Below are 12385 nucleotides of genomic sequence, written 5' to 3'. Positions count from 1 at the left end.
CCCCCATACATCTCTCGTTGCAAAGAAGAGACTCAGCCGGGAACAGGATGCGCGTTCCCGCTCGCGCGTCCTCGTTTCCCCGGAGCATCTCCGAATTGCCTCCCCAAATCTCGGCGGCGTTCCACTTCTCCCTCGCCTTTCTCTGCCTGTTCTTATTGTACCTGCGCACCTGCTTCCCAAGCCTTGCGGGGTGGGGGTGGGGGGGGGACGTTGAAAGGGAATAATGCTGCACTTTGAAATTGCAGGGAAAAAATGTTAAAAGGCCCGCGGGGGGGGGTGATGGAGGAGGGAGAGTCTTTATGCTTCCAGTTCCAGGAGTCTGTGTGTCAGTGTGAGTGTGTTTTATTGAATCTCTCCCTTTCTGTTTGTGGAAGAAAAGGAGGAAGGGGGGAGGAAGGAAAGAGCCCCCCGGTTGGGGGAGCGAAACTGCATTTGTTTGTTTCTTTCCCGTTGCAACGTCTCGTGGAGAAGATCAGATGTTCGGGAGGGGAGGCAGCGCGCAGCTTGGCGTGGCTTCCAGCCGTGGAATTGGGGGAAGGAGCAGAAGGGGGCCTGGCGGGGACTTGGCGTCGGTCGGGAGAGGGACGAGAGAAACTATCCCGCGCTTATGGCAGCCGTTACTTCGAAGTAAGTCCCGTGGTTCCCAAGGCAGGCAGGTGCCCGTCCAGCCAAGAGCTCCAGATGGACAGGGATGGGGGGGTTGACTCTCCTCCTGGACATGCGGGGTCGCGGCTGGACGGGACTCTCTTCGAACAGGTTCGGGAAGGAGCCGGTCCCGCTGAGCCCCTGGGAAATCACCGCCGCTGGACAGCGAGCGAAGAGAGGGCGAAGAGGCCTGGGGCTGGGCGCCGTGCCCTGCTCTCGGGGAAAGAGAGGGCGCCGAGCGCGCCCAGCCTCACGTCCAGGGAGATGTGGGTGCAGCACCATCCGAAGGGGAGATCAGCGCGGCTGAGAGAGGGACAGGGACAGGGGCAGGTCGTCTTTGCGTGGTAGCCTCCAGGACAGCAACCCAGCCTTTTCCAGCCCGAGGCCCGCCTGATTCCTTAGACCACATCTCCCCACTTTGCCCTGGGGTTAGGGTGAAAAGATGGGCCTAAGAGTGCCGCGCATCTGCAGGGCACTTGTACTGGGGAGGCTGCCGGGGATCAGCTCCTGGCAGAACCTCGAGGCTACTCCCGGATCTTGGGCTGGTCGTGGGGTCTCAGGAGGCCTTGACAAAGGGGTTGAAGCTGGCAGATCCCTGGCCTGTTTTCGGAACGCCAGATCCTAAGCTGCTGTCCTTAGCAGGGGGGCGACACTCCCCCCTCCTCTGAAACCAGGGGAAAGAGATCATACTTTAAAAAAAAGTTGCAACCTTTCTCCCCCCCCCCTTTTTTTTTTCTCCAAGGCACCCGCAAGTTGCAGCGGAGCAGGACTTCCATGGAGGGGGCGCGTTGTTTTGCTTTTAATGTAGCAACAATGCTGTTTACACACTTCCTCCGCGAGGCGTGTGTGACCTGTTGCTCGTAAGAGGCGCTCCGAGGGGCCCGCGGGGAGCGCTTGCCTCCAAGGCCCGCCTCCCGCCTGCCCGCTTCCCCAAGCCGAGCCGTCCCGGCTGGCGCGCGCGGGAAGCCCCGCCCCCTTTCATGCAAAACTCGCCGGGGAGACTTGTCCTCAGTGGAGGAGCCGGCGCGCGCTGATTGGCCGGGGCGGACGCATTTATTCCCTGACAAGCCCCCCATCACATGGATGGGTTGTCTATTAACTTGTTCAAAAAAGTATCCGGAGTTGTCAAGGCAGAGAGAGAGAGAGAGAGCGAGCGCGCGCGAAAGACCGGGCGCGAGGGAGAGGGAGAGGGTTCGGCGGGGGGCGGGGGGCAGCACAACAAAGCCCAGCAAAACAGGGAAGGGGGACAGGGACTTTTGCCGGCTCCTTAAGACTCCGCGCTCCGGCGAGGGGGGAAGGCGGAAAGTAGAGGCGGCCGAAGGAGGGGAGACGCCGGCCGGTTCTGGAAGAAGTTTCTCCCTGCAGACGCTCCGACCCAGCCTCCTTTGTTATGAAGCGCCGCGAATAACCGTCCGAGGGCTGCCGTCGCCGCTCTTCCTGCTGCTGCTGCTGCCGCCGCCGCCGCCGCCGCCGGCCAGGTGAAGGCGACCCCGGCGCCGGTCCCCCGGCGGAGTTTGTCCTGGGGGGAGCGCTCCCCTCGCGGAGAAGCCCGGCCGGCGCGGGACGCTCTTCCTCCCGGCTGGCGCCCTCGCTTCCTTGGCGGCTTCGCGCGGCTGGCTGGCCGGCCGGCCGGCGGGCAGGCGGGCGGACTCCTTCTGCTGTCGCTGCTGCCGCCGCTCGGGCTCCGGGCGGGGGGGCGGCGGCCGTCGGACTCCTTCGCCCTCGCGGGCCCCGTATGCGCGCCGGCTGCCCGTAAGCGCCCGCCCGGGTTCCTCGCGAAGCCTTGCCGCTGCGCCCCCGCCGCAGGCGAAGCCGCTTGAATGTACAACATGATGGAAAGCGAACTCAAGCCTCCCGCCCCCCAGGCGACTCCGGGGGGAGGCACGGGGGGGAACAGCAATGCCGGGGGGGCCAACAGCCAGAAGAACAGCCCCGACCGGGTCAAGAGACCCATGAACGCCTTCATGGTCTGGTCCCGTGGCCAGCGGCGGAAGATGGCCCAGGAGAACCCAAAGATGCACAACTCGGAGATCAGTAAGCGCCTCGGGGCCGAGTGGAAACTTTTATCCGAGGCGGAGAAGAGGCCCTTCATCGACGAGGCCAAGCGGCTGCGCGCCTTGCACATGAAGGAGCACCCGGATTACAAATACAGGCCCCGCAGGAAAACCAAGACTCTGATGAAGAAGGATAAGTACACGCTGCCGGGCGGGCTGCTGGCCCCGGGCTCCAACTCCATGGCCGCGGGGGTCGGCGTGGGAGCCCCGCTGGGCGCGGCCGGCGTCAACCAGCGGATGGACAGCTACGCGCACATGAACGGGTGGACCAACGGCGGCTACGGGATGATGCAGGAGCAGCTCGGCTACCCGCAGCACCCGGGCCTGAACGCGCACAACGCGGCCGCCGCCGCCGCCGCCGCCGCCCAGATGCCGCCCATGCACCGCTACGACGTGAGCGCCCTGCAGTACAACTCCATGACCGGCTCGCAGACGTACATGAACGGCTCGCCCACCTACAGCAGCATGTCCTACTCGCAGCAGGCGACCCCGGGCATGGGGCTGAGCTCCATGGGCTCGGGGGTCAAGACGGAGTCGAGCTCCAGCCCGCCCGTGGTCACGTCCTCCTCCCACTCCAGGGCTCCCTGCCAGGGCGGAGATCTCCGGGACATGATCAGCATGTACCTGCCCGGGGCCGACGTGGCGGAGCCGGCCGCCCCCAGCAGACTGCACATGTCGCAGCATTACCAGAACGCACCTGTGCCAGGAGCGGCGATAAACGGCACGCTGCCTCTGTCCCACATGTAAGACCCAGGGGGCGGCGCGGGAGGGGGGCTCGGCAGGAAGGAGCGCGGAGAAACCCAAACCAAGCGACAAACTTTTCTTAGCAATGCTGGACTTTTCTGCCTTCCCCCCTCTTCCTCTCCTCTTTTTCTGGGGGGGGCGGGCGGGCACTATTTTTGTACAGAGAATAACTGGGTAGGGAAAAGCAGATCACATACAAAATCAGAAAGGAAAAGCAAAATATTAATAATAATAACAACAACCACCACCACCACCACCACCACCACCACCCAACCAGGAACTTGTACAATTTTCCCCTCCTCTCCTCTTTGAGAGGGATCAAATCCACTCGACTTGTTTTAACCCAACAAACATTTCTCTCCCCCGCTCAAGTTCCAGTGAAAATGGTACTTTGCAAAAAGTTTTTTTTTAAACAAAAAAAAGTTTTTATCAATATTCTTTAGAACTAGGCTCCAGAAAGAGACGTAGGAAAGAGGAGGGAAAGACCAGGGAATGGGGGTGGGAAATGTTTTAATATTTGCAAGCAACTTTTGTATAGTATTTATCAAAACAAACATGGCAATCGAAAAGTCCATTGTTTATATTAAAAGAAGACAGAGTGGGGAAAAACCCTGAGCATTTGCCAATTATTTTTAAAATACAACAAAGTCTGCTTATGACGCTGTAGTGATTGCAGATGAATTTATAGTAGCAACACAGAAAAATAAGGAGGTGAATTTTACTTTAAAACAAAGATCTGGGCATTTTAATTGTTTTAGCAAATTGTACAAAAGGCAAAAAATAAATAGAATAAGTACTTGCATACCACTGAACTGTTTTGTTTTTGTTTTTTGTTTTAATCAAAGGGCAACAGTTTAGGGTGTACTAAATTTTTTTTTACACATTGTTAAAACAAACAAACATTGTCTTGCAGGTCCACATACGTTTGTTAATTTAAAAAAGCCCTTTTTGTTTCCAAACTTTATCCTGTTTGGCTAAAAGGACAACAAAAGAGCAACCTAAAACTGTGTTTGAAATATTTTCTTATGGTTTGTAATATTTCTGTAAATTTATTGTGATGACATTTTAAGTTCTTTTATTTTTCCCCCCTTCTCATTTCCAGTAGTTGTACTTTAAAACTCGGCTGTGTATTATCTGAAATCAGTCTGACAACAGTCCTTCATATATATATATATATACATATGTGTGTATGTATGAGCACACACAAGAGTATGTATATATACCCATATATATTTGAACTAATACCATCCTTTTAAACAGGTTCATATTCAACCTCAGTTTTTACATCATTATACACAGTTTGAGATAAATAAATTTTTGAAATATGGACACTGAAATTACATTTGAGTCTTTGATTTATTTTTACAAGTAGGATGCAGTTTATTTATTTGCTTGCTTGCTTGCTTGTTTTTTTAAAACAAAACACGAATCCAACCTGTTCAAGGTTTTAGCAATATGTATGGTGTGGGATTAAATTATTTCATAGCATAAAAAGCTGCAAAATGAGGGAATTTTCCACTTTCTGTTTTTCAAGAGTAATTTTAATGCTAGTTATTTTTTTTTAATGAAAAGAAAAGAAAAACAGCATCTGGAATTGATGTGGCCTGGAACATGATAAGCGTATAAAACTAGAACTCCTTCACCAAAGGTAAATGCATCTAGCTACTAGTTTTCCTGGTCTGGCTTTGTAGTAGATGGAGAAGGTTACAATAAAAGGTTGTGTTGTTGATAATGATGGTGATGATGATGACGGTGGTGGTGGTGGTGATAATTCTTTCGGTGTGGAAAGGAGGTTTGGCGATTTTTGCGGCGGGAAGAAGTGGCCACTTGTTGCGAAGGGCCCCAAATGTTAAGCTGAGACGGGACTGCTGGCATAGAGCAGAAAGAAGGGAAGTTAAAAAACAAAACTAGGCGAGGTGCGTGGTTTCCTTCGCCTCTTTCATAACTGCCCGGTCGCCTTCCGGAAGCAGGATGTGGAAGAGCGAAGGGGCTCGGCGCTGCGGGCTGTGCCTGCTGGAGAGCGGGTCCTGGCGTTGGGGCGGGGGCAGCAACGTCACGGTTCCGGGGTAGTTGTGTTTTGACACTGCAGAAGGGCCAGCTGTGCCGCTGCGGACGGTCTGGGGCGACCGGGCCCCCGAGCTTGCTTCTCTTCCTTTTTCTCAGTGCAGGACAGGAACGTGTGTCTTGGGACGCCGGGGGCGGGGGGAGGCGTAAATATAAATCCTCGTTTCGAGGTCAATCGAAACGCTCGAGGCTTTCTCAAAAGTTCCCTTTCGGCTTCTCGTTCGTAATTCGCCCGCGAGCCTGTCGCAGGAAAAGCGGCGGCGAACCCCTCCCCCGCCCCCTCCAAAAAGCACAGTTAAGAAGAAAGCGTAGGGCTGGCAGAGGTAGATCCCGGTGAACTTTTTGCTGCACTTTCCGAGGTTTCTGTTTATAAAGGCAGCGCCGACTCTTCGAGGAAGCGGCCCTCTGCTTTCTCCCTCCCCGACCTTCTCGGCGGGCAGCGGCGCACCTGCTCGGTAGCTCAAAGCCGCTGAAGGAAGGGAGGACTGAGTGGTCCTCGCGAAGCCCTCGGGGAAGGAAACCCCAGTGAAAATCATTCGGACGACTTTCCGGGTTTGAGAGTCTTTGGACTGGGGTGTTGCCCCCCGAGGGCCATAATCTTGTCTTCCGCGCCTCTATCCCAGCCGGGTGCAGAAGGAAAGAAGCCCCATAAAAGCAATCAGCCTGGGGGATTTAATTTCTGCTGGCCGGGTTTATCTCCAGAGGGTCTGAGTTTAACCACCAGGAGGAATAAAGGGAGGCCTGTTAGGCCCCGGGTGAAATCCGAGGTAGCAGAACCATTTGCTTTCGATAGGGAACCAAGTTGGAGAACGTACCCCTTTTCCTGCGCTTAAATCCAAAATTATGACCGTCGCTGGGGATTTCCTGTTGTGAGTTAAGTCCTTCCTTCCTTCCATACCTGCATTTTATTTGAGGGTTGGTATGCTAGCTTCTTCCACAGTAGCATCTCATTGATTTGGAACTGACAAGCTGGAAACACGCTCGCTGCCGAGAAAAACCTCCAGCTACTGAGAATTTTTCCAGGACATCAGTTTAAAATTGGCGTGCAGGGAGAACCTCCAAACCTGCCGATTAAATATTCGCCCCCTTTGCTTGCCTGGAAATGCCTGCATAGGGTGGGACGCCTGTCTCTTAATTTCTTTGGGCCTTTACCTGGAATTAACCTGGCCTTGGATTCAGTGCTGGGCTTTCTAAAGTGTTTCCACTAAAACCCTCTTTTAAATGGCTCTCACCGCTCTGTCTGAAGCACATTTGGGTGAATCCTACATTTGCAAAATTGTGTTTGTGTAGTTGCAGACTTTCGCTTGTGCCAGTCCTCTAGGGAAGGACCCGTTTATCTTCGTGATCTAAGCCCCGTTTAAACGTATAGTGGCTCGTTTATTCTTCTCTCTACCGCAGGCTGAAATAGGTCATAAACGTATTATTGGAAATTCTTACCGCCCCCCCCCCCGTCTCCCCTCTCCCTTAATGAATACCAAAGAATCTGAAGGAATTGTTTCCATTTGTAATGGGGAGGGGGCAGTATTATTCGCGTGTTGAAGTCTCCTTCCCTTTCTCTCCATTTCCAGCCTTCGAAAATAAACTTTCCACATGTTTTTTTCTCCTCTCCCCCGCCATAAATGTTGACAATGGGACAAAAGAATAGCTGTTGTGCTTGTTGTTAGCGACACGTGGGGGATGAGAAGTGAGGGGGTGAATCCGGCTTAACAAAACTAACCCCCTGATAGGGTGCGGGTCAAAGAAGTCTTACAAATGCGCCCTGAGGAACGCGCACCTTTGTAATTAAACCAAATATGCTTCTTGAAGGCGTCAGCTTCTTTCCCTTCCAAATTATAAAGCTGACTAAAAATATTGATATTTTTAAATAATAACCGTAACAACAACAATAATACACCATTCTTTGTTTTGTGTGCGTGTGTTTGTTTAAGAACGAGCATTTGGAATCCTCTCTCTTGCAGAAATTATGCACATGTTTGAGGTGCACGCTCACCCACAGTAAAATAAACCGTGCAAAAACGCTATCCATGCAAATCTGTCTTTGTTTTTCAATAGACCTTAGCAAATACAACTCGGCCGTTTAAATTTTCTATACAGCGCACCTTCTTCTTCCAGCCCTCCTTTAGCTTTCCTCTCCCTCCCCACCACGCTTCCTTTCTGGGGTCTTCTCGGCTTCCCTTTCCCTCTTTAGCGCCATTCATGATCTTTTTTGACGGAACTTCGGATCCTCGCTGCGCGAACTTTTCTTGTGAAAAATGGAAGCGTTGAGTCGCTGTTAGGTGGCGCCGATCAGAGCCTACTCTCCCCGGCCAAAAGACAGACACAGAAGGAAAATGAGGAGATCCTCTGTGGTTACACACACACACACACACCATACTTCCCTCCCTCCCTCCCTTCAAGGTTTAAACACAGAGTGTTAAAATATTTTGCTGACCTGTCGAGGTAGATCAACAGGGTTTCTTGGCAAGCCGGAGGCTGGTATTACAGCCTGTCCCATGGGGCAATGGCTCGAATTAACCACTAAATGAATATTTGACAAGAGCTCGTTTGGGGGGTATTATTACTACAAACGGGTCCCTATTGGACTTTGCAGGGGTCAAAGAGCAATGGTTCAATTAATTATTTAGACTGCTAGTAGATTTGGTTGTAATAGCTGTCCTTATTCCTCCAAGCGACCCATTCTTGCAGTTGAGCGATCTCGGGAGAATCTCTTCTCCCCTCCCCCTCCAGAGGCGAACCCACAGGACGGCTTCAAAGCGGGGCAGGCTCCCTGCATCTTTTCGGCTTGCCCATTATGGCTTTTAAGGTACTTCTACCTCCCCCCACTTCGGGATAGAATGACAAGGGTCTTTGTGGAGGGAGGTGGGTTCTCTGTCTGAGACTGTCTGTAGCAGAGCTGAGCTGGCGTGCCTGTGCAACCCACGCACACACACACGCAAGGGAAACAGGCAGGCGCAGGGATGAGGGCCAGCAATGTATAGAAATGGTGTACTTACTAGATTACGGCACAGAAAACATTAAGCGTCTCTCCGTTAGCCTCCTGGGTTTTTTCAAGTGGTGGGAACACATCCATTTATTGGGGAAAATGTGCCCCTAGACTGTAGTTGGATATATGTCTGTGTGTGATCCATACACCCAGGGTAGGCCTTGGCCGGTTTTCTTTTAACTCATTCTTGATGAGTCAGTGGTGAGATCAGCAACTCAATTTCATGGCAATGAATGGATTCCAGGTTGACTTTGGCACTCTGGCTTGTAGGGGATGATGATCCGTGTTCAGATTGAAGGGTGGGATCCTGGGCATGCTTCCTGGGAGAACACATTGAATGCAATGACGCTTGCTGTGAGGAAGCACGGACGCCAGTCACCCCACAACTGCAAACCTTGCTAAAGAAACAGGTTGCTAAGTGGTTCACACGACCATCTCTTAGACCTCCCATGATGTCAGCAAAACGTAGCGGATGGTCGAATTTTCTTCTCCATGAGGAAGGATAGCCAACGAGGAGGTTCTTGCGGCCTCGGATCTTCGTTTGCAACATATCTCTTGCCTCCAATATTTTAGCTAAGAGCAGCGACAGCATTCGTCGTGAAACCCACGTTCGCTCTCCCACCCCCACCCCCACCCCCCTTTGAAAGCAATATTAAGGGTGAGATTAGGCGGCTATAATAAACGTTGAATGACTAAGAGATCAGTTGTAAAGGAGAGAGTTGGGAGAAGAAACAGTGATTAGCCGAATCCACTCAGCTTCTCGGTCCTATGGTCCGGAGAGAGCCATTCACGGCCTTGGGTCGACCACGTTGCTCCCATTAAAAAGACCCGGGAGGAAACAAGTAATGCCGGTTATCTGCATCCTCATTTAAGGCCACGGTCAGAAGGAAATTAAACAACGCGCTGGCTGACACTTCCAGACGTTTGATCCCTACTAGTTATATAAAAGAGAGAGACAGAGCGCGGGCGAGCAACACACACACAATTTTCTCAGGGAAACGGATAAATCGCGATTGCCTTGAGGATTTTATTTTAGTTTTTCTCTCCAGAAGGAGCACATCTGCGAGCTTTAAACGATCTCCTTATTTCCGTTTTTTTTTTTTAATCGGCCTGCTTCTAGCTGGATTTTTCCTCCCCGTCACCCTTAAAGAACCGCTGGAAAATGCGTATCTTTCTCGGAGGGTCACATTAGCTCGGAGGGGAAGTAATTCAAGCTGTCACCTTGGCAGCTAAGGAACAACCGGGGCTGCGTTTCCTTCTGGTACATTTCACTTACAGCTGTGCTGTCCCCCAACTGACGCCCCCGGAGGAAAAAGGTTCGCCTACAGGTGGACTGCGGTTTTGTTCCAATCGGCACACTAGAAGCTGAAAGAATATTGTTATTTTGTTGTAATTTTAGGGCTACGATTAAAACAAAACACTCCAAATTACAGTTTCTGACACAGTTGACATTGGGGCATCAAACCCTCGGGTGTGTTTAGGAGACCAAATACGATGCTTTCCGATTTCATGCTCTAGGTCCTCATCCAATTCAGAGTTAGAGGGGAAAAGGCTTAAATCGATCTGAATTAAATTTCAATCTCCCTCCCCCCCCCCGCCTCTCTTTCCCCCGCTCTAATTTTTTTAATGGATATGGAATATATCTTCTTAGTAAAAGGCACAATAGCCTGCTACACGACATTTTCAGATAAATACATAAAGGTAAGCAAATACGAGAGATATAATTGATTATTTTTAGCGCTAAGCAAAGTTGAGGAAGTGTTATAAGGAACAGTTAGGGTAAGGAGAACATTTAGCTTAACTCCTAGCCCCGATACTCCATCTCAGTGGAAGTTTTAACTTTAGCTTTTTCTCTGCATTCTCACTAGTTAATTTGTTTTGTGGATTCCCCCCCCCATTAATTATGACAAGTCCACCCACTTTTTGCGGTAATTCTTACTTCTTTTCGCCTTTCTAAAAATAATCGTCGAATTAAGACAAGGCTCCCTAACTAATCTTGCAGCGTTCATTCAGAGGTGATGGCACAGGCGTTTCTCTTCCTCCATGGAGGGAAAACCTCGAGTGTGAAGCAATCCTTCAGTCAAACCTTTGGGTAAAGAACAGGACACCTATATACGACCCTTTCTAAAGGCAGAGAGCCAGTTGGCCACTTCAAACGCCCTGAGATTTTTGCAATTACAGAAATGGTCTCTCCGGAGGGACAACGTACAGCGTTGCAACAGTCGGTGTGCTCCTGGACTGCTTTTTATGGTGTATTTAACATATATTTATAAGGTATTTGTGAATGCAAGGTGGGCCATTAAAAGAAGTGGGAATTTTGCCACTGCCTTCAAGTGGGATGTTAATATAAGCAATCCATTAATACAATCCACATCCCATTAGTGAGAATGGATTTAGCATCCTGCCTCTTCCCCTGGCCCCAGGAGGCTTTGTTTACACAACATGCTTAACCAGGTAAGTGAAAGATTGAGTGGCTACTTGTGCACTATGTGTGGTCAGTTTTAACCCTGGTTAGTTAGTTAGTTAATTTGTGTATGTCTCTGTGTGTGTATGGCTTAGTGTGTCACGCAAACCTAATGCTTCTGGACTCTTTAGGGTTGTGCAGATCCAGCCAATGTGTGAATTCAATAACTGAGTTAAACATACTGTGTGGACCCAGCATTAAAGAATACCTGTAGCTACCATCTAGATCGACTAGTGGAAGCCATGCATAGACAATAATTTTGGAAGAGGACAGATATGGAAATCACTGAAGCTGACTCAGCTAGCAGCAGACTGTCAGCTCAGGTTTAAATGTTTTTTGGGCTGGGAGGAAAGACATCCATGTGATCAAGTCATGGGTTTCAATGGCAGTTACTCTGGGAAAATCTTGGGAGGCTCAGACCTGGGGGTCCACCTTCGAAAGTCAAACATGGAGGGCCAAAAGCATTTCAAATTTTAGACAGCTTCCCTTGAACTGGATTGGGGGGGGGTGTCGATTGTGGGTTCCAATCAAAGTTCCGGTGAGTTTTGAAGGGAGACTATCTCACAGCTTTCCAGGTGAGCAAGGAGGGGTTGCTCAGATGGCATTTAACAGTAGAAATCACTTTGTTCTGGAAAGATCTCCATGGTTACCATAGGATTCCCCTGCCCTTGGTAAGGCATGCTTGCACCCATGGAGAAAATGGAGGTGGAGAACAGGAAGAGGGTTTCTTTGAAGGCCAAGTCGGGGCAGACCAAGGGAGTTATCCAGTCTGGGCAAAAGTCTTGGGTTTCTGCCAAGCCTCTTTTCTCCTGCCCATGCTATCAAATAGCATCACCAATTGTCAAAGAAGAACTTGGTTCTGTTGTTCCTTAGATTTGCCAGTCCCTTGCTAGCTTTCCCGCTGGTTCAGTCAAGAGTTATTGCCCGCTTTGGCTGATGCATTTAGCAGAGTCAGACTAAGGATGAGATTTAGGAGAGGGGCAACAGCTGCAGGAGACTTGACCCTTAATTGGGGGACTAGATCACCCAAAAACCTTTGCTTTTCAAGCTCATCCTTCAATGTGCCTCTCATACAGCTTTCTCCAACTTGCTGTCCTCCAGTTTTTGAATGGAACAGTCCAATCCATCTGGAACATGCCAGGTTGAGAAAGCTGGCCAGACTTGACCTGCATGGTGACTCTCCAAGTCTGAGTTAAACCTCAGTTAAACCTGAGTTAAATCTCAGGCTTCCAGGTAGGATCTAGTATTAAATAAAGGTATATAGGTCTGCAACCTTCATAATAATGCTTTCCTGAGGGTGGATGAATAAACGTTGGGAATATAAGATACAAATTCTGTACAACTCCCCTCCCTCATCTGAGGCTAGGCTTCAGATTGAGTTGCTTTCTGCTAGGACTTGGGGACTTGGTGATTTGGGGGTATTAAGCTCTC

The 12385-nt window shown here is 50.5% G+C and overlaps 1 protein-coding gene across 1 annotated transcript; it reads left to right on the top strand.

The window, feature by feature from the left end:
- Nucleotides 1-1854: 1854 nt before the first annotated feature.
- On the top strand, nucleotides 1855-4810 carry SOX2 (SRY-box transcription factor 2). The gene has a single exon (XM_007444645.2). The coding sequence runs from the start codon at nucleotides 2466-2468 to the stop codon at nucleotides 3444-3446; it is 981 nt and encodes a 326-aa protein (XP_007444707.2). The 5' UTR covers nucleotides 1855-2465; the 3' UTR covers nucleotides 3447-4810.
- The last annotated feature ends 7575 nt before the right edge of the window (nucleotides 4811-12385 follow it).

Source organism: Python bivittatus, unplaced genomic scaffold (assembly GCF_059951505.1).
Source record: "Python bivittatus isolate LINGU-HERP-01145 unplaced genomic scaffold, Pbiv_v1 ctg000980_np1212, whole genome shotgun sequence".
NCBI classification, from domain to species: Eukaryota; Metazoa; Chordata; class Lepidosauria; order Squamata; family Pythonidae; genus Python; species Python bivittatus.
The sequence above is the reverse complement of the archived record's forward strand: the minus strand, read 5'-3'. Positions and strand labels throughout refer to the sequence as shown.